Source organism: Vombatus ursinus, unplaced genomic scaffold (assembly GCF_900497805.2).
Source record: "Vombatus ursinus unplaced genomic scaffold, bare-nosed wombat genome assembly UNPS02011369.1, whole genome shotgun sequence".
Lineage (NCBI taxonomy): Eukaryota > Metazoa > Chordata > Mammalia > Diprotodontia > Vombatidae > Vombatus > Vombatus ursinus.
This window is the reverse complement of record NW_020951147.1, coordinates 3,592,555-3,614,357: the sequence shown is the minus strand read 5'-3', so window position 1 is coordinate 3,614,357 and position 21,803 is coordinate 3,592,555. Positions and strand designations below refer to the sequence as shown.

Below are 21,803 nucleotides of genomic sequence, written 5' to 3'. Positions count from 1 at the left end.
CAGCCCAGGCCAGCGAGCCGTGCCGCCCCCTGCTCACCCAGGTACCCCTGGCGCCCCCTGCTTGCGCGGGGCTGGGGAGTGGGCGCCCCTAAGGGCTGGCGAGGAGGGGAGGGGGTGGGAGCGATGGAAGTGGGAGGGTTCAGCTGGGGCGAGACAGGGCCCAGGGGCTGGAGGTGGGGGAGTCTCGGGAGCAGAAACTGCCTTCCTGGGGCCCAGAAAGCGACGCTAGAGTCCCTTGGATTAGGCAGCCTCGCCCCTATCCAGAAACCCTGCCCCAGCACCTCTGGTCCTCCAGCTCCCCCTCTTAGAGTAATAACTGACGTACCCAGGCCAGCCTGGGTTCAGGTCTATGACTCTGCCAAGCAGGGGACCCAGAAGTCCCGAAACCGAGTCCAGTCACCTTCTCCTGTGTTATGCAGAGGTCACATTTGTTGCTGGATGCACCTCTCCCCTTTTTCAAAGGTATTTCCCAGGCTTAGTTCAGCTTTGAAAAATTCCCCTCAGGCTTTACCAGGAGGTGGCCCCAGAGCTGGGCAGCAGTCCTGAGCTTCAAGAACCTTGTGCCAGCTCTGTGGCCCCAGGCTTGGCATCTGGGCAAAGAGGACGGCCAAGGCTTCGGTATTTGGGGGTCTTTGGGTGGTGTGGTCTGGGTTGGGTCCATGATGGGTTGTGCAATGCCATCCCAGCCCCTTTGGCACCTGCTCCCCATGGCTATGCTGACCCTCTTTCCAAGTCACATCCACCCTCTCCTCCACAGCCCCTGGCTGCTCAGCTCTAGTGACAGGAGAGGCCATGGTGTCCTCACCAGCAAACAACACTCGTTCTCAACCACGTACACTCAGGCTCTCCCCAGCCTCTCCTTTCTGGGGTCTGGTCTATACTTTGACCCTTCAGAGCCCCGGGGCGAGGCAGGGAGAGAGGGATGGAGGGAGGGGCAGGAGAAAAGCTGGGCAAAGGGAATGGGGGAGAAGCTGTTTCCTGGCCCTTGGGAGCTCCAGGGGCTGCACACACTTTGCTGAAATCCTCTTCTCCCTAACCCTCTTCTCTCTCACTCAGCCTCTTCATCTGCAAGATGGTGAGTTCACTCTGTCCCCTCCCTCCTCCCCTGCACCCTCCCTCTGGCCCCAAGCACCTAAGGTGGTCCCAGGCTCTAAGGCCCCCTCCTCCCACAGCTGGGGCTCAGCTCCACGGTTTCTTTCTCCACCAAATCCTCAAGATGATGTCTCCCAATAGAGACAGAAAGGCAATACAGGGCCAAGGTGGCTCTTATCTGAAGAGCTTTTGGTCCATTCTCTCCCATTAAGCTCTTGCCACTTATTAGGGGACAGGGCAGGGCGTAATGTTCCCATTTGTCACGCAAAGCCCAGAGCCAGGAGAGCATTTGGTCACATTGTGAGCAAGAGATGGGGGAGAGGAGGGACCAGTTTCCTGAGTCACGGAATCACAAGATTTCCAAATTGGGAGAAGGGGCCTCCTAATCCAACCCATCACTGAACAAAGACATCCACAACAACACCTTTGGCAAGGAGCCATCCAGCCTTTGCTTGCAGACCTCCAGGGATGGGGAAGTTGCTACCTGATGAAGCCATCCTTTTGGACTGGCTTCCGTTGTTAGAGAGTTTCCTGCCTCTGTGTTTGCCTTTGACTGTCCCACCCACTGCATTCCAGCACTTCCTGCTCAAGCACAATACTCCCGAACCAGGGCTCTCTGTACCCTAGGCTGCGAGCAGGGACTGTGTCTTATTCAGGGAGCCCAGTGGAGGGGAAAAGAGCGCTGGACTTGGTGTTGGAAAGATCTGGTTTCAAATGTCAAATCCTGCCATTTACACGTCCTAGCTGAACGACCCTGGGCAAGTTCCTTTGCCTCTTGAGCCTTGGTTTCCTCATTTGTAAAATGAGGGTAACACCACCTCATGAAGCTGAATGAGATACTTCGTATGAAGTGCTTTGAAGACTTTAAATTGTTGTGGCAGTGCCATCTCAGACCGCCCCTCACCACAGAACCACAGATCGAGACCTCCGGGGAACCTCAGAAATCATTCAGTACAACATCCGCATTTTATAGAGGAGGAAATGGAGGCACAGAGACCTGAAGTGGTTTGTTTGAGGTCACACGGCTAGAGTGGCAGAGCTGCGGGGGCCAGGACTCCAAGTTCAGCAGCCTTCCCCAGCTAGAACTTACTGGTCCAGGGGATGGCCTGAGGTTCATGTTGGTGAGGTGTCTGTCCCAGCTCCTTCAGTGGGCAAATATTGGTGGTGGGATTTGAGCCAAGGCTCTAAGTCTAGGCCCCTAGTCACCCAAGCTTCCTCTCTGAGTTTGGTGTAAAACGTTTCCCAGATTTGATAAAAGACACAAGCTAGTAGGAACACCCTTTTTGCAAAGTACTTTGTAGCTGCCCATCTTCCTTTGGTGGAAGCCAACAGAGGTCTTCGACATCCTGCTTTTCACCTTCCCTTTCCCCTTGGGAGGTCACATGCCCTTTCAGAATGAAAGATGAAGGGCCCTTTCTTCTTGCACCCTTCTCATGCACCTTCCTCTTGCACCCCATTGCCACCCGTGTGGGTGAGACCTTTCCTGTCTCTGGGTCCCAGTTTCCTTCTCTACAAAATAGTGAGGTGGGCTTTAGAAGACTTGAAGGTCCCTTCCAGCCCTGGTTCTGATCCTAGAAAGCACCTTTATGTGCTCCTCAGCTCCAGCTCAGGCCCTGCACATAGTAGGTGCCTAATAAATGTTTGAAGGCTTAATCTCCCCATCTAGTTCCCGCTTCTGGATCCCCAGGATCGCCCCTCCTCCTTTCCACAGATGGCCAGGCATCCTGATCAATGTCCCCGGGGGTCCCCCGAGGTCTGCTCTGTTAGCAGATCTGCCTATTCTGCCTCTCTTTTCCCCCACCTTTCCCTGTGAAGCTTTCCCTAGGTCAGCTCCGACCAGAACTGGCCCACCCTGTGGCTTCCAAGGACCCGGAGGAAGAGGGGGATGGGGAGCAGCATGGGAGTCCAGAGCTGCCCCCGACAGGGCCCCTCTTGGGCTCCTGGCACCAGAATGTGAACCTGACTTGGAAGAGCTCCCCTGAGGAGGGAGCTGCCCGTGCATGGACCACCTTCTACTACAACTTGCTACAGAGCTGTTTGCAGCAGGCAGGCCTACCTGAGACTGTGGACCGTAGCCTAGAGCCTCACCCAGGTGAGCCTCCAAACCGAAAGAGGCCCAGGGGGCAGGGAGAGCTGCCATCAGCCCAGGCCCTGCCTCTGAGAAAGGGAGGCTGATGGTCCTATATGAAGAGATAGGAACAGACACGTGGCCAGGACCCTTGGGGGGGACAGTTAGATGCAGCAAGCCAGGTGGCAGGGGCAATGCCCGCAGAACTGCAGCTGGGGGAGCTGGTTCTGCCCCTTTTCCTCCTGCAGCCTCAGTCCTCCTTTACCCACTTCTTATAGCGGCTTAGGTACCACCGTTCCCTCAGAATGAGGGAAAACAGACAGGACTGGTGGGCACATCATAGCGAAAGAGACTGGTGTGGGTGGTGGTGACGAGAGGCGGACAACCAGACAGTGGCATTCTCTTCTTTTTTCCCGAGGCTGCCCCGGGGTGGAGGTGACCATATGCGTTCTGGGCTCCCCAAGTTCCTTCTTCTCTGTGCTGCTGGAGGGCGGGGCCCAGAGCCCAGGTGAGTGATGGCTGGGAGGCTACAGGCTGGCCCAGGCCAGGGGGCTCTGCAAGGAGCCTTTCTGTCCTCAGGCCTTCACCCCCAGCCCTTTCCTTCCCTCCCCCCACTCCCCACATGGCAGAGCTGACCTATGGAAAGGGCAGGCAGAGTCAGTGCTGGCTGAGTCCCAGAATACCCAAGCCAAGCAGCTGCTAGCCATTTCTGACCAGACAGCTGGAGATTCCTTCCCTGGGGGTGGGTCATTCTGGTGATGGTGTAGACCAGGGAGGCATTCCTGAAGGGGGACTGTTGTTATGCTGTGGGGGCCCCCACCTGACATGCCCTTTCCCTCCCCAAAGCCAGGGGTTCAGAGGCAGAGAGTCTGGATAAAAATCCTAGCTCTGCCAGCCTGTCAATAAGGATTTATTAAGTACTTCCTCTATATCAGGCACTGTGCTAAGTGCCGGGGATATAAAGAAAGGCAAAAACCAGTCCCTGCCTTCCAGGACAAGATACAGACAGGATGTACTGGTGCTAACAGAAAGAAGGCGCTAGCATTCACTCGTGCCACTGCCATTTTGATCTTGGACAAGTCTCAGTTTTCCCATCTGTAAAACAAAGGAGTTGGCCTAGATGAGCTCTGAAGTCATTCCTGTCTGAATCTATGATCCTGGTCCCTCCCCCCCCCCCCCGCCCCACCTCCCCACCATCATTTCTCCTTCTACTCTACTCCCAGGAAACCTGCTTTTGTGCCTATCTCCGTCCTGGCTGACCAAAGTGCCCATGGCTGGAAAACCAGGGGAATCAGCCTTGCTGGTCTCCAAAGCTGTGACGTTCCATCCAGGGGGCCTAACTTTCCTGGAGGAATTTGCCCCTCCACGGCGGGTCACCTACTTCCTAGGGGAGTTGGGACCGAAGGCTGGCCGAGGCCGGGAGGTGGCGGAGCTGAGCAGGGATCTGGGCTGCCCCATGGGGAGCTCCGCAGAGCTAGTCCGCCTTCTGGAGAACCGGCTACTTACCAGGCAGCTTCTGGCCCAGGGGGACAAGGTGGTTGTGCCCACCACTCTGGCCTTGACATACAAGCCCCCCCAGCAGCTGCGGGGCCAGGCTTGGACCCAGAGCCTGCGGCAGGTGGAGCTCAGTGACAAGGAGGGGCAGGAGGGGCTGGTGGAAGAGGAAGTGGAGGCCTTTCTTCGCCTTGGAGCCCTGGGAGATGCCCACCAGGTACCAAGGACTCTGGGGATTGGGTGAGGAGGGAGAACCAGCCTTGGGGATGGGATGGTGGTGGAGAGAATGGATGGTAGAAACAGCCTTGGGTTGAGAGTCAGGAGACCTGGCTTTGTCCCCTAGAGGAGGGACCTTGGGCAAACCAATCAAACTACAAATATGCATTAAGTGCGTGCTGGGTGCCAGGCACTGGGGATGAGAAGAAAGGAGAAAACATAGTCTCCACTCTCAAGAAGCTCCCAGAATAACGGGCAGACGTCATGCACAAAACTGTGTGTGTACAAGATGTATGCAGAATAAATGAGAGGTCAACTCCAAGGGTGGGGGGGCGTGGTGAGGGGGCATGGTGGTGGTGGGGGGGGGCGGGAGACCAGCAAAGATTCTGCAGAAGGTGGGGGGGGCATTTGAGGCATGGGAGGCAGCTAGTGAAAAGTCACTCAACCTCTGGGGGCCTCAGTTTCCTCACCTGTAAAATGGAGGGGTAGGTCTCCACGGCCTCAGAGATCTTTCCCAGACCTAAGTTTATAAGCCTCTGACCTGTCCTACATGTGTCCGAGGATGGTGGTGAGGATTCATGGAAAGACTACGAACCTCAAATGCTCCCAAAGATTTAAATGGTACCAGTGAGCCGAGGGCCTTGAGGAGGCAGAGATGGGACGCCCAGGGTTCTTAGAAGGGTGAAGTGCCCAGAAGCTACTGGAATTGGCAGAGCAGTCATAACCACATGGGGAAGGCAGTCCAGCACAGTGGAGAGAATGCTGGATGGAAGTCAGCAGGACCTGAGTTCAAATTTTACCATCTCTACTTGTTTTCTGGAGGACGTTAGGCAGGTCACAACCTCCCTGAACCTCAGTTGCCTCCTCTGTAACATGAGGCTGATGACACCTGCAGGACCTGTCTCCTTTCTCCAAGAAAGCTGACACAGCTAAAGTGCTGTGGTACAAAGGAGCCCCAAGATCTGGGTTCAAATCCTGGCTGCCATTTATGTGTGGGACCTCGGGCAAGTCACCTAACTTCTCTGAGTCTCAGTTTCCCTATCTATAAAAATGAAAGGGTTGGGCTAGATGGCTACAGAGGTCCTGTCCAGCTCTGGCCACACCATGTCAGTTGTTACTAGTACTGTTGAGTTTTGCTCTCGGTATGGGGGTGGCATGAGAGGTATCCCAGGGCTCCACTCTAAGGGAGAGATGAAGGCAGACAGGGAGGGCAGGGCAAGCAGTCTCGGCCCCTCCTGAATGCCCACCTGCCTCCTTAGGTGGCAGTAAAGCCTTCGGGCTGGCGCTGGCGTGGGTCCCAGGCCATGAGCCTGCATCCAAGGTCAGAAGCAGGGGCAGTGGTCCGGGCAGTGCTGGCCCTGTTGGAGAAGCTGGAGGAAGAGGAGAGTGTCCTTGTGGAGGCTGTGTGTCCTCCAGCCCGGATCCTGCCTCCTGATGCCCCTGGGAGCCTCACTTCCCAGCCAGGTAAGAGCCCCCTCCAGAGAGAGCTGGGCCTGGGCACAGCAGGGTTCAGTTCTCCTCAGTCCCTGGGCCTCACACCTACCTTTTCTCCCATAAGCTGGAGAGGCCCTCCCACAGAATCTGAAGACCTCCACTTTCTAGCTTTGTGGTCCTGGGCTTCATTTTCCTCAACCCCAGGAATGTGAACACCTGTGCCGTAGTTGAAAGGGTGCTAGGTTCAAATCCCAACTCACACACTTAGCTAGCAGGTATGGTCACAGACAGATCACTGTAGCTCTAAGAGTCTCAGTTTCCTCATCTCCAAAGTGGGGATAACACTTGCTGAAGAGGCAGCGTAGTGAGTGGAGTCAGAAAGACCTGGGTTCAGAGCCTGCCTCTGGCACGTACCAGCCATGGAACTTGGACAAATCATTGCGGGTCTTAAGTGACTCTCTAAGGCTAAGCTGCCAGTGAGTGGCCAGTCCACCCTGGAGGAAGGAGAACCCACACCAGGAATTCTATTTACCCAAACAAAACAACAACAAAAATCCCAGGTCCAAATAGGGAAGAAATGTTGCATGGCAGGGCTCCCTGGACGAGAAGTCCGTAACGGGCTTTGCAGCCATATAATTTCTGATCCTTATTCTCATTTCTGCCAGAGCTGGCCATTCGGGTCTGTGCTGTAGTGTGCAGGACCCAGGGTGATCGGCCTTTGATGAGTCAGGTAAGAAAGGGGACCCCCAGTGGGGCTACAAAGGGACCCCAGGCTTCTCTGGCCTTTCAGAGCACCTGAGGATCAGCTTATGGCTGATTACCCATTGCTGCCCAGAGAAGGCCCACCCCCCAGGTCCAAGCAGGCGCATGCAGGGCAGCTGGAGGAGGGAGGGGGACAGGAGGAAGCTTCTGGAGGTGACCGTCGAATACAAGATCTGAACTCAGACCCCCCAACTCCAGAGCCAGGCCTCTTTCCACACTTTCTGTCTGGAGGACCTGGCTTCATTTCTGTTACCTGCTGTTCTTAAGACAAGAGGCCTCTGTGCTTGTCCTCCCTCTGTAAACAAGGAATGTGGCTCAGCTGATTGCCCCCTAAATTTGTGAGTCTGGGTGTGGGCTTGTGATAGGAGGTGGGCCTAGAAGAATGGGTAGAATCCAGCTAGGTGGACAGCAAAGAGGGCTGAAGGAACTCGTTTCAGACAGAGGGCATGAGATTTGGAAGAGAAACGTTGTTTGGGTCAACTTCCTCATTTTCCCAACGGAAAATGAAGTAGAGTCAACGAAGTAGGAGAAAGAATGAGGGGAGAGCACCCACAGCCCAGATGCTCATCCCACTCTGGAGCTTCAGCTCCCAGGCTGGTGGGGGCTATTGGGGGAGAGGGTGAGCCCTTTTGGGGAGTGAGGAGAGAGGGCTGAGCACCAACCCTGTCCGGCCCCCAGATGGTGTGCAGTGTGGGCCGTCCGGAGCAGCCCCTACGGCACCAAGTAGCCCTGACGCAGAGCCTGGACGCTGCTCTGGCCGCGTGTGGGCTGAGTGAGCCAGCCACTGTGGAAGCCCTGCGGCACCGCGTGCAGGAGGCAGCCGAAGGAGCGCTGGGAGCCGTGCTGGAGTTCGAGGCCTCGCTGAGCCCTGAGCAGCGGGGTGGACGCCACGCGCAAACAGATGTCCTTGGTGAGTCTCAGGCCTCTGGGGCCTGGAAAGAGGGTCGCCGAAAATGGGAATTTCAGCTCCACCTCTCTTCCCCTAACCACCGAGCCCCTGGTCGCCTGTTTCCAGGCAGCAACTTTGGGGAGGACCTATGGCAGGTGCAGATGGTTCCATTCCCAGGTGTTCAGGTCAGGAACCCTCCACCCTTAGGCATGCGCATAGGGGAGGGGGTAAAGTGGGGTCTGCAGGCCCCCAAATGGGCACCTGCGACTCCCAGGCCTTGCGCCTCCAGGTAAAAGTAATGGGAAGGGCACATTGGATTCCTGACAGCCCCAGGTGGCGGTAGGTCCCACGTTCCCGGGGTTCTGCACCCCATATTGAACTCCCAACTACCCCAGGTGACGTCTAGGCCTGGAACTCACAGAAGATCTCCCGCCCTCAGGGCTAGGATGGAGGTGTCCCAGGCCTCCGTGCCCCACAGTTGTTTGTTTCAGGAGTCGCCAAGGGCCAGGACCTCCAAGGCTGTGGGGCGATCCAGAGCGCCCCGTCTCTCTGAGCTCTGGCTCCTTCTTGCCCCAGCAGGTGTGGACTTGGCACTGACGCCCATGGGCCCCGGAGGCTCCCTGAGCCCTGTGCTCCTGGAGCTCAACAGCTGCCTATGCCTGGAGGCCTGCGGGCTCCTGGAGGGACAGTGGGCCCGGCGGGGCCAGCGTTCCCAGTGGGCAGCCGCGGGGCCCCTGGTGGAGACCATGCTGCGGCGCTCCGCGCGCCACCTCATGGAGGGCAAGCACCTGCTGGTGGTGGGCGCAGGCGGTTACAGCAAGAAGTTCGTGTGGGAGGCCGCCCGGGACTACGGGCTCAAGGTGAGGGGGTGGGGCCCAGCAGGGGCCGAGCCAATGGAGGGAAGGCTTCAGCGTGGGGGCGCGGTCGGAGGCAGGGTTTCTACAGGTAGGGCGAGCATGGAGTGTGAGCCGAAGGAGGGCCGAAGTCAGGAACAACGGAGGGAGGGGAACGCGGGGCGCTGGGCGTGGCTGATCTGGCGTGGGACCAAGAGAAAGGCAACTGTCCGAAGGCTGTCTCATTCAGTTGGACATCTAGGGCACCTGGTTTTTTGTGGCCGCGAGGACGGCTCGAGTCCTTCCCTCCCACCCCCATTCATCCACTGACAAATCCGAGAAGTCCCATCTAGCCGTCTCCTTTTACAAAGGTGCAGCAGCTGGGTAGTGATTCCTCTAAGGTCACAGCAGGCAGGCCTGAAGGAGGGCCTCCTAAGTGCTCATCTGCCCTGGAGAGCTCGTGGGCAGGTTAAGGAAACAGCTTTGCTATCACACTGACTGACAAGGCATTCTGAAGCAGAAGTGTCCAAAGGCTGGTGGAAGAGGGACTTTAGCGTGGCCTCTGAGGATACTGATGCTAGAAAGACAGAATCCTAGACTCCCAGGGCTTCAGAGTGAGAGGTAACCTCAGAGGCATCTGAGTCCAACCCCTACTGAACAGGACTTTCCTCTACATCTCCCGAGGATTCCTCCAGTGTCTGCTGGCAGACCTTCAGTGCTGGGGAACTCACGACTTCCTGCAGCAGTCCACTGCACTCAGCATTTCTGAGCCCAAATCTTCCTCCCTGCTGCCCTTCCCAATAGCTCCCAGGTCAGCTCTCCAAGGGCGTGTCTAAGCCACTTTACCTATGGCTGATCCTTCAGATCCTCAAAGCTGGCAGTCCTTCCTCCTCACCCACCCAAGCTTCTCTTCTCTTCTTCGTCCTCCATTGGACCAGTTCCTCCAAACAATCCTTGTGTGTCATGGCTTCCGGGAAGGAAGAAAGGAAGGAAGGAAGGAAACAAGCATTTATTAAGGGCCTACTATGTGCCAGGCACTGTGCTAAGTGCTTTACAAATATTATCTCATTTGATCCTCACCACAACCCAGGGAGGTAGGTGCTATTATTATCCCCATTTTACCGATGAGAAAACTGAGGCAAGCAGCAGTTAAGTGTCTTGCCCAGGGTCACACAGCTGAGGCTGGATTTGAGCTCAGGTCTTCTGGACCCCAGGCCCAGAGCTCTAAGCACTGCAACAGGGAGATACAGAGTTCCAGGCTGAGGCCCCTGCCCTGTGGGCTGGTGAGCAGGGAAGGGATGAGAGAGGGCTGGTCTGGCAGGGGACGCCACACTCTCCATCTTCTGTTCTCACAGCTACACCTGGTAGAGTCAGATCCCAACCATTTTGCCTCTCAACTGGTTCAGACCTTTATCCACTTTGACGTGACAGAGCACCGGCGCGATGAAGAGAACGCCCGGCACCTGGCAGAGCTGGTTCGGGCCCGGGGCCTGCAGCTGGATGGCTGCCTCTCTTACTGGGACGACTGCCTGGTGCTGACAGCCTTGCTCTGCAAGGAGCTGGGCCTCCGGGGCTGCCCCCCAGCTGCCATGAGCCTGGCAAAGCAGAAGAGCCAGACGCAGTCTCATCTGCTGCGCTGCCGCAGCCCTCGCTGGCCTGCCCCTTCCCTCTATGCGGTACCCTGCTGCCCGCTGGAGGTCCCAGAGGATGTGGAGCGCGCTGCTCGGCTCGTGCCCCTTCCCGGGGTCATGAAACTAGAGTTTGGAGCCGGGGCTGTGGGTGTGCGGCTGGTCGACGATGCCTCTCAGTGCCGGGCCCACTTTGCTAAGATCTCCCAAGACCTTCAGGGGGAGGCTGACCACCCTGGCATCGGGTTGGGCTGGGGCAATGCCATGTTGCTGATGGAGTTCGTTGCAGGCACAGAGCATGACGTAGACGTAGTGATATTCTCAGGGAGGCTGCTGGGGGCCTTCGTCTCCGATAACGGCCCCACCCGCCTCCCAGGCTTCACGGAGACCGCAGCCTGCATGCCCACGGGGCTGGCCCCGGAGCGGGAAGCCCAGCTGATCCAGGCTGCCTATCAGTGCTGCCTGGGCTGCGGACTGCTGGATGGCGTTTTCAATGTTGAGATGAAGTTGACCGCTGCGGGGCCTCGGCTAATTGAGATCAATCCCCGCATGGGAGGCTTTTACCTGCGGGACTGGATCCAGGAGTTATACGGGGTCGACCTGCTGCTGGCGGCTGCCATGGTGGCCTGTGGCATCCCGCCCGCCCTGCCTGCCCAGCCCAGAGCCCGGGCCTGCCTGGTGGGAGTCATGTGTGTGGTATCCCAGCACCTGCAGGCGCTGAGCTCCACGGCCAGCCGCGAGGCTCTCCAGGCCCTGCACGAGCGGGGCCTCATCCGCCTCAACCTGCTGGAGGAGGAGCTGGTACCTGGAGAGTACGAGGAGCCTTACTGCAGCATAGCCTGCTCGGGCATCAACCCCACCGAAGCCCGACACCGCTTGCTAGGGCTCTGCCAGGGCCTGGGCATCGACTCCCCAAACTATCCCGTAGCCCATTTCTTGTCTCATTTCAAATAGCAGTGGGGGCAGGGGGAGGGGCCCTAGGGCAAGGCCATCATTAGCTGGGAAGGAAGAGGGGAGTGGAGTCCCAGGTTAGGCTGTCCCAGACCTGAGAGGAAAGGGGTGGGGCCCCAGGATATCTGTCTGTCCTGGGAAGGAGTGGGGCTCTCCAAAGAGTCCCGCATTGACTGGGAAGGGTAGGGGTGGGGCCCCCAGAGAATCTGTCAGGGAGGAAGGGGGCAGCGCTTCCAAGAGAGGATGTGGAGATTCGGAAAGCCCCCTGAGGAGCTGAGATGGAGAACGGGGTGGAGGGGGGGAGTGGAGAGGTGGGGAGGAAGGAGAGAATTCTTCTCTTTCCCATGTTTAGGTTGGCACGGATAAGTAGACCGCTCTGTGGCCAGGCTGAACCTTATCTTTGCCTTCTAGATAAAAGTTTGGGAGGCAGTTTACAGACCCATCCCCCATCCCTCCTATTTCCCCCTCAAGGGCTCTACCAGGGGATAAGTGAATGCCCAAAGTCCCAGGGGTCTAGGAGGTAGACCTTGAACCCAGCCCTCCTTACCACATCAACTCTCTCCCAGCAGTTTCTCGGCAAGGCCGGCCCCCTCACCCACTGCACCATCAGCCTATTCCACCTCTCAGGTCCTCTAGGCCCTTCCTTTCCTCCCCCTGACCCAGACTCTTTCCTGGGGCCTGAGGCGCCCAATGCTTCCACTGGGAGGGAAAGTCAGCCTCTCAAACCTGGAGCTGCTTTTTCTTCTTTCCTCCCCCTGGCTGGAATGAATGCCCCCTGCTGCACCCCCTCACAACCCCAAGGCCAGATCAGCTGTCACTCTTCTCCTCCCCTCCCCCTACACCTCCCATTCTCTAAAACAGCAAGGATCCAGGACAGGCTTCTGCATCTCCAGTTCTCACTGGGCCCTAGGAAGGATGCCGGACAGAAACTTAGTCCCCTGCAACATTGCCCTTCCCCTGACAGAGGTGTACTTCTAACACAGAGGCGACCTGGGGAGGAGGGTGGCAATGGCCCCTAAGTCCCGCGCTGTGCTCAGGAGAAACCCCACAGGTGTCAGTGACTAAACTCAGAAACCCAGCGCTCCTTCCTTCTCCCCCTCGCCAGGGCTCAGCCCCTGTGCTAACAAGTCTGGGAGTGGGTACTTGTGGGGGACTTGCCTGCTTTAGTCATCCTAGAAACGCACAGCTTTAGCGGCACTCTCCCTCCCCCACTAGCCTCTTCCCCCTAGTCTCTCTGCCCTTAGGTCAGGCCTTCTAGCTTCATTAAAAGTCTTACTTTCTAGCCCAATGTTAATGACTTAGCTGCCCACTGGGACCATCTCAGCTCCCAGTGGAACCCCCTCCCCACTAAAAACCGGTTTATGGCAGCCCTACTGCTTCTACCAACCTGCTTCTAGTCCAAGGGTCACTCAAAGAGAGCGCGAAGTCCTAAGCTGGAAGTAGGACCCAAGCAATCCTCTCTTTTGACAAGGAGGCTCAGAGGGGAAAGGGCTAGCCCAGGGTCTCAGACTGGGCACAGAGTAGCTCCTAGGACTCAGCCGGAATGGATTTACCAGAGCGTCTAATCCAACCGTCTCATTTTACAGATGGGCAAACTGAGGTCCATAGAGGGACAGGGTAAAGCGAACTAGGGACATAGCTGAGTCTGACAGATCAGGGCTCTGCCCTCTCCCCTTCCCTGGAGTGACCCCTCCCTGGGCTCGTCGCAGTCCCCACCACACTTAAGGGCCCTGCTTGCAGCTTGCCCCTCTAGTACGAGGTTCGCAGAAAACTCGGAGGTGCCCTTTAAGCAATCGTCTCCTCTGAACTTGTCTCCATGACGTCACCCCTTCCTTGGCAACGTTCCCAGAAGACAAGTCACCCAGCGAGCCCACAAGCCGGCCGGGGACCGGGCGGACCACTGCGCCTGCGTCAACGTGTTTGTTTTTTCTTTTCTTTTTCTTTTTTTTTTTTAAATTCTCTTGCTGTAACACTCGGAGAAGAGTGCCTAGTAAATAAAGTCGCTGTGAAGGTCTCCCGAGTCTGGCACTGATTCTCAGCGTCTCAAAGAGCACTCTCTACAGCACCAGCCCACTTCCTTCTTTCGGGGCGGGGAGTGGGTGGGGTGAAGATTGGTTAGGGAGGGATGACTTTCCATCACTGGTTTTGGGAGGGGGCGGGGGACCTGAGGCTGGTGATCTGAGTAGCTGGGGAGCGGTGGAGCAGTACAGCCAATCCAGCGATCCAACCCAACAAACATGAAGCCCCTACTGTGTGCCCCTGCCCTAAACTTGGGGGATCAATTAATAAAAGGAAGGTCCCCGCCTTTAAGGAGCTTACAATGGGGGGGCGGGGGGAGGCACACAAAAGGAGGAAGGAAAGGGTGGTGTTGGGGGGAGACCAGGAGCTACCCTGTGCGGAGGCATCTGCGTCGAAACTAGGTAGAGCTAAACCCCAACCCCAGATAGGATCACAAAAAGTCGTAGGCAACTGAACAACAAGGAATGGGTCAGAGGTGACAAACTCAATCAGGGAGGCGTATCTTGTTACAGTCACACTCAGAGTTTAGTTTAAACTCTCACCACTTGCCTGGACTCTAGCTTAATCTGCCCTCCTGCTTCAGGCCTCTCCCTTCTTCAATCTTTCTTCCACACCCCATTTGGGGTTTTCTTGGCAGAGATCCTGGAGTGGTTTGCCATTTCCTTCTCCAGCTCTTTTACAGATGAGGAAACTGAGGCAAACAGGGTGAAGTGACTTGCCCAGGGTCCCACAGCTAGTGTCTGAGGCCAGATTTAAACTCAGGAAGGTGAGTCTATCTGACTCCAGGCCTGATGCTCTATCCATTTCACCCCCCAGCTACCATATATGTGAAGTCCCTTGCCCTTACACCCGAGGGGTCAAACAGGCAAGCAGGAAGCATGCTGTGTGTGGCTCCCAACACTCCAGAGTTATTGATTATAATGCAATTGGGAAATATTTAACAATATAAGAAAAATACAATAAAATATGATTAATATTACATTTTGAAACTAAGTCAATATGCAGACAGTAGGGGGCCTTATGGACAATTCAGTGTCTTCTCCCCTCCCCCTTTTCCATTTGCTTTATGTATATAATGTACATAACAAATAAGTCAACTATTGCCCCATAACCTTATCAGTAGTGAGTTATTATTCTGGCCACTTTGATGGGTATAAGGAGGGACTTCAAAGTTAGGTGAATTTTCATTTCTGGTTTTTAATGTGGCTGACCATTTTAAAGCGATTATTCATCATTTGTGTTTTCCTTTTGCCAGTTGTTAATATCCTTCGATCGCTTATCCATTGTGGACTGGGAGTTACCACTGGTGACTTTAACAGTTGCATATTCTTTTTTTGTTTGTTTGTTTCTCTCAAGGTGTGTGTGTGTGTGTGTGTGTGTGTGATCACAGGATGGTTTTATGAGCCTGGAGGACTGTAGATCCTTGGGGGAAGGTGGGAGTCACCAAAGAAGAGAGGAGAATTTTATGGATTGGTTATGGGCTACTGTGCACCCTTTGGAATATCCTGCAATTTTTGGGGGGTGACATGCTACTGTGAGGTGGGTGCTTGCCCAGGACCTGGGACCCTTCCAGACTTAGATAATCAGGAGCTATATTCTGAGATGCCCAGAGAAACCACGGAGCCAGCAGGATGAGCCAGAGAGGGTGATCTTTGAGAAAGAGTTGAGATGGAACCAGGCTGTACAGACTCAGAGCCAGGAGTCCTGGGCCATGGCTTATAGAGGTGATATATGGGGCTTGCCACTGTCCCTGCCTTCCACAGCCCAGCATTTTCCATCTTGGAAGATGGAAGTGAAGGAGAGAAAACCATGAACGTCCAGGTCCTGTCAGGGTCATGCTCAATTGTCATTCCTGGTGATGCATAATATACCCTGAGGAAGTCATTAATAGAAAGAAGGGCTCCATAGACACCAAAATATTTATAGCAGGACTTTTTTGTGGTGGCAGAGACTTGGAAACAAAGTTGATGCCCATTTACTTTGGAAACAGCTTAACAAACTAGCACATGAACGTAATAGAATATGACTGTATTGTAAGAAACAATGAATAGCGAATGGATACAGAGAAGCATGAGAAGGCTTACGTAAACTGTTGCAGAGAGAAGTAAGCAGAGCCAGGAAAGACAGAGACACACTCATAACATGCAAATCGAAAGAATAACCACCACAAAACAATTGAAACCAATATTAGGCAACAATGAAAAATAAGCTTTGCCTCAAAGAAGAGTTAGGAAAAGACACTTCCCCCCACTCCTTTGCTCCTTGCATGTGGAATATTGCGTATAATATTCTTTTTTTCTATATGTTGATCAGTTTTGCCAAATATTTTTTCTCATCTTCCTCACTTAAAAAAAAATTGTTATAAGAGATGGCTCAGGAGTAGGGAGGTGGCGCAGTGAATAGAGCTCTGGCCTTGGAGTCAGGAGGACCTGAGTTCAAATCCAGCCTCAGACACTTAACAATTACTAACTGTGTGACCTTGGGCAAGTCACTTAACCTCCATTGCCTCACCAAAAAGCAAAAAAAAAAAAAAAAAAGAGATGGCTCACTGGGAGTGGGGAGGGATTTAGGGGAGAAATCTAGGCAATGCAGAAACAAAAGATATTAATCAATAAATATCTATTTGCAAAGAGTTTTGTCGTATTGACCCTGCTGGCCTTGTCTTTTGGTCCTTGTTTTTCTTCTGGCTACTGGACACTGGACAGAGGCATGGAGCATGGAGGAGACCCCAGGGTCCCTGCTAAAGAATCAGACAGCAGGTTGGTGGATTCTGCTTGGCCCCTAGTCAAGGAGCAGAGGGGAATGGGATGAGGTCATTGTGGTACCCTGTCGGTTAGAAGACACGCTAGCAATTCTCTGCAAAGACCTTTGGGTGTGTCTGTCTCCCCATTCTCTACAAGACCCAAGACGTCAGATGCAGAAGAGGGTGGGGTGCTGATCTTTACCAGCTGGAGCTACTCCTACTGCTAGGATATTAACAGTGTTACACTTCACAAGATCATGGAGTGCCAGCCCCTTATTTTGTAGAATGAGGAAACTGAGGCTAGTAATTTTATGACAAGCTTTGAACTCAGCTCTTCTGGACTCCTATACTGATTGAGTGTTTTGGGAGCTAAAGGAGAGTGGGGTCCAAGTAGGTGGGGGCATGAGCCAAGAGAGGATTGTGAGTTACGATTGAAATGATTGAGAGGGCTGGAGGTCACCTGCACATGCTCAGTGGAAGCCAGCTGGGATAGGAAGATGGGTGCCATCTGGTGGCCCAAGTTGGTGCTTCAAAGCTCGCTCTAAGAGTTAGCAAGCAACATTGTCTCCGTGCTACTGCAGCTGTCTCTATGCTGGGGACAAATGTGTGTCTTAAGCCTTAGAGGGGAACTTAACCCTTTCAGCTCTGGACCTCCCACTCTAGTCAATAGACAATAAACATTTATTAAGTGCCTACTATATGCCACGAACTGTTTGCCAGGCACTGGGGATACAAAAAGAGGCAAGAGATAGGCCCTGCCCTCAAAAAGCTCACAGTCTAATGGGAAACAAACAAGAAAACTACTAGGTATAAACAAGCTATATACGGGACAAATGGGCAACAGTTCGAGAGAGAAGGCACTAGAATTAGGAGAGGTTGGAAATGGCTTCCTGGAGAATATGGGACTTGAAGGAAGCCAGGGAAACTAAGGAGGACAGGAGGAGAGCTGGGGAAAACTCATGGAGCTGGGAGATGAGGGTCTTTTTTGTGGAACAGCCAGAAATCCCGTGTCACTGGATCAAAGAGGATGGTTGGGGAGTAAGGTGTGAGGAGGCTAGAAAGGTCCCTGGGGGCAAGTGATGAAGGTCTTTGAATGCCAAACAGGAGTTTGTATTTGACCCTGGAAGTAATAGGGAGCCACTGAAGTTTATCGAGTGGGGGCAGGGTTCGAGGGAGCAAGCTGATGTGATCTGACCTGCACTTTAGGAAAATCACTTCAGTGGCTGAGTGGAGGATGGATTGGAATGGGAGGAGACCTGAAACAGAAAGACCCCCCCCCCCCAGCAACTATTGCTATAACTGCTATAGTCCAGGGGTGAGATGATGAGGGTCTGAATTAGGGTGAAGGCTGTGTCAGAGAAGAGAAGGGAGATGGTACAAAGGTGAAATTGACAGGTCTTGGCAACAGACTGGATATGGGGGCTGATAGTGAGAAGCTGAGGATGACACTGAGGTTACCAGCCTGAGGGACTGAGAGCACGGTAGTGCCCTTGACCATATTAGGATAGTTAGGAAGGAAAAGGGTTTAGGGGGAAATATCAAAAGTTCACTTTTGGACAGGTCAAGTTTAAGATGTCTAGTGGATATCTAGGTGGAGATGTCTGACAGGTCATTGGAGATGGGAGATTGGAGATCATCGAAGAGGTTGGGGTAGGAAAGGTAGATTTGAGAGTCATCAGTATAGAGATGGTCATTAAGTCCACAAGAACTGATGAGATCACCAAGTGACACAGTCTAGAGGGAGAAGAGGGCCCAGGTCAGAGCCCTGAGAGATGTCTATGGTTAGAGGGCATGATGCAGAGGAGGCTCCAGTAAAGGAGACAGGCCTGATAGGTGGGAGGAAAACCAGGAGAAGGTGGTGTCCTGAAAAGCCAGAGTGAAGAGAAGATCAAGGAGAAGAGGGTGAGCAATGGTGTCAAAGGCTGCAGAGAGGTCAAAGAGAATGAGCATCCAATAAAAAGGTCATTGGGTTTGGCAAATAAGAGACATTTGTGACTTTGGAGTTCTGCTGGATTGACAGGTTGAAGCCAGAATGTAGGGGGCTAAAAAAACAAGAGGAGAAAAACTGGAGGTGTTGCGGTCTCAGAGGTTGAGACCCCTCAAAGACTGAAGTACAGGAGGGGGTCATCTGGAATGAATTCACAGACTCAAGCATTCTTTAAGTCAAGGTGGCAAAGATTTATTGTTACGCTTTTCAGCGGGCAAAGATTCTTAAGGAGCCTGCCAGAGATTGAGGATGGAGCTAGGGTTTATATGGAAAAAGGCATGGGAAAGGAATGCCAGGGACACTGATGAGGTAATCCAAAGGTCCAGGTGTCTTTGGGAGCTATGGATGGGAAAGTACTGGGAGTATACCAGACAGGGAGGGAGATGACAGAGGTATGGATCTTTGGAGTCTGGCAGGAGGAAGAGTCCTTGGGCCGCTTGGGCTGGGCAAGGCACCCCTCTCCCTCTGTCTTGATGAGAGAATGCTCTGCTCTGTCTTTCTCACGAGACAGGAACTTACTAAGGAATTGGGAGGCTTCCAGAGACATGACTTGAGGGCTGGGGCCTGAGCGGCCCAGCACTCTCTCACCCAGCTTTGTGTAGCTGCACCAGGGAGAGAGATAAGGGTCGTGCTGGGGCCCATGCACGAATAACTGCTAGGCACAGTGGCCTTGGGCTGGGGAGTGGTTGTCAGAGACAGTGTTTCTGAGGCTAGGGAGAAATTGGGGTCCAAGTACAAGCACAGGCACCCAAGCACCCCATCAGAGGCACCTATTGTAGATGGCAGCCCCAAAGGACAAAAGAGATAAAGGACAATAGTTGTAGGGGATGGATGGATCAAGTAATGGCTTTTTGAAGATGGGGGAGATGTGGGCATGTGTGTAGGCAGTAGGGAAGGAGCCAGTGGTCAGGGAGAGATTGAAGTGATAGAGTGGATAACAGAGGGAGCTCTCTCTCACACCTGAGGAGAGGGTATGGAATGAAATCCATTGAATAGGTAGAGGAGTTAGACCTGGTAAGGAGAGAAGTTTATGGGGGAAGCTAGGTGGCGCAGTGGATAGAGCACCAGCCTTCAAGTCAGGAGGACCTGAGTTCAAATTTGACCTCAGACCAACCACTTGACAATTACTAACTTACTAGCTGTGTGACCCTGGGCAAGTCACTTAACCCCCAATTGCCACCTTCAGGGGTGAAGGAGGAGAGAATGGCCCTAGATGAGACATAACAAGATGAGAAGAGAGAGCTAATGACTAATGGCCTCCTTTGGGTGGGGTGGGGTGCTAAATAGGAAGCGAGGTTCCTAGTTGAGAGGGTGGGGGAGGGACTGGACTATTTCCACAGGCCCTTGGCTTTCCTGATTTGGTGCATAATGCCTCCTGGTGGTCCACCAATTCTAAGCTGACTCCAGCCACGCTTTGCTTTGTTTTCCTCTCTAGCAGCTTTTCTGTGGGAAAATGTGTCTCTTTGCTCCCCTGGGTCCCTGACTCATCATCTCTGTAACTTTCAAACCAAAGTACCCTGGACCACCAAGACCTTATGTGTCTCCTCTCCCCCTGTTAGACTATAAGCCAGCTGAGGGCAAAGATTGTCTCTGCTTTTGTATACCCAACAGGACAGTGGATAGAGTGCCAGCCGCAATCAGGAAGACTGGAGTTCAAATGTGGCTTCAGACACTTACTAGCTGTGTGACCCTGGGCAAGTCTCCTAACCCTGTTCGCCTCAGTTTCCTCATCTGTAAAATGAGCTGGAGAAGCAAACCGCTTCAATATCTTTGCGGAGAAAATCCCAAACAGGGTCACGGAGAATTGGTCAGGACTGAGTAACAACACTAACGATAATGATACATGTAGCGCCTTAGGTTTACAAAGTACTTTTGGCACATATTAACAGTGTATCTTGTTCCGATTCTCTCCATCCCCCCTCCCCTTCTAGTCAGTACGGTAAGTTTATAAGCAGCCGGTAGAAGGGGGCAATAGCAGGAAATAAGATTGGGAAGGGGCCTTCCCAAAGACCAAAGGAGCAGAATTACAAATTGTGTCATATTGTAACCAAAATTCGCGTCCTGTAAAGTGTGCTGAATCAGCGGGAGCCATCGGGGCGCTGCCCTCAGGGTTCTTGGTCTGCCGATATATGAATCCCAGACGAATTCCAGACAGACCAGCAGAAAGGCGATCTGGATATGTGATGAACTAACCCAAGGTGGCAGAGATAGGAGTCAGTCCTTTCCCCCAAAAAACCCCAGAAAAAGGCCTCGTGTCCCAGAGCCCTCCTCCATCTCCCTGGGCGCCGGGCTGCTCAGCGTTCCCCGCTCTAATCTCTGCTTGGGGGAGTGACTCCCAGCCCCTCCCCATACCCCTCCCCCCTTCCTCCAGCCTCCTGTCTTCTGCCTCCGTACCCCTCTTTCACTGCTTGTCTGTACCTTCTGTGTGTGGTTGCACCCCCACTTCCCGCTGCCATCCTGTACCCCAGCGAGTACCCAAAGAACCAGGCGAGCCCGCCCTCATTTCGTAATTTCAAAATTTCGTAAGTTAATTATCAATTCAAGTGCTGTAATGTGAACAAGTCAGTGTTACGAGAAAGACACTTGTCCCAAGTCTGTCCCCTCCTCGGGTTCTGGAAGAAAGGTACGAGAGCAACTTTCGGAAAGGGCTGAGCAGGTCACCGCGCGCGCCAGCGCAAACCAGGGCTCCCTTCACGTCGGGATCAATGATTCATCAAATCAGTGGTGAATCACATTAATCACATCCGCGTTGATTGACTGATTGACGGATGGATGGACGGATTGATGGATTGAGGGATTTAGAGTCTGCCCTCCCCCCAGACCCTCTGAGATCCCGGAGAGTTCATCCTGAGCTGTCTTTTGTCCTCTGACTAAGATGCCTCGAGCCGGTCCACACCCGGGGAGACGCCGTCCAGCGCTTCCAATAAAGGCTCGCTCGGGTGAACTCACCCCGGGAAGAATCTCCCCGGCCCGCCCCCGTCCGAGGGCGGCGAGCTGAACGGGACCGAATTAAGCGGAACCAAAAGGAAGGGAATCCAACCGGACTGAGCAGAAGAGAACTGACTTCCTCGAAACTGCTGCGATCTCAGCAGGGATCGGTTTGGAGCGGAGGAGGGGTGACCCCCGCCCAGCCCACTGGGCCGGGCCGAACTCTAACTCCCACAAGCCCCCGGGGAAGGACGCCACCTCCCTTCCGGGCCATGTAGGCGGGGGGAGGTGGCGGAGCCGGCCCGGTTGTGGGGGGGGGGACCGTGACGCCCTCACGCACAGACGCACGCCCTCAGCCAGACCCGGCGGGCGGGCGGGGGGACTCGGGACGCGGGACGCGGGACGGGGACGCGGGGCGCCGGCGCCCGGGCCGGGGCCGCCATGGCGGCTGTGTTCGATATCGACCTGGAGACCGAAGAGGGCAGCGAGGGCGACGGCGAGCCGGAGCTCAGCCCCGCGGTAAGGCGCCCGCCCGCTCCTCTCTGGGCCTCAGTTTACCCGTCTGTGAAGCGAGGGCGCCGCACTCACATGCTCCCTGCTCCCTGCTCCCCGTCAGCCGGACGGACCCTCTGCGTCCGCAGTCCTGGGGGGAGGGGGCGGAGTCTGCGCTGACAGCCCGCGTTCTGAGGTCCCCCAGCGCTGACCCTCCGAGTTCTGCGTTCCGAGGTCCCTCCCTCCTGGGCGCTGACACTCCACGGT

The 21,803-nt window shown here is 54.6% G+C and overlaps 2 protein-coding genes across 2 annotated transcripts in view; both read left to right on the top strand.

The window, feature by feature from the left end:
• CARNS1 (carnosine synthase 1) lies at positions 1-13,357 on the top strand. The gene is made up of 11 exons (XM_027856182.1): positions 1-41; positions 505-618; positions 1,057-1,075; positions 2,908-3,184; positions 3,579-3,668; positions 4,384-4,871; positions 6,130-6,334; positions 6,970-7,034; positions 7,745-7,976; positions 8,535-8,815; positions 10,144-13,357. Exons 3-11 carry the CDS (start codon positions 1,073-1,075, stop codon positions 11,368-11,370), a joined length of 2,868 nt encoding a protein of 955 aa, XP_027711983.1. The 5' UTR covers positions 1-41; positions 505-618; positions 1,057-1,072; the 3' UTR covers positions 11,371-13,357.
• An 8,111-nt stretch (positions 13,358-21,468) lies between these two features.
• The window catches only part of RPS6KB2 (ribosomal protein S6 kinase B2), a 7,210-nt gene continuing 6,875 nt past the window's right edge, over positions 21,469-21,803 (top strand). The window contains exon 1 of the mRNA XM_027856113.1: positions 21,469-21,563. Within this exon, the coding sequence (XP_027711914.1) occupies positions 21,486-21,563 (78 nt within the window). The 5' untranslated portion in view covers positions 21,469-21,485. The remainder of the gene's footprint in view (positions 21,564-21,803) is intronic.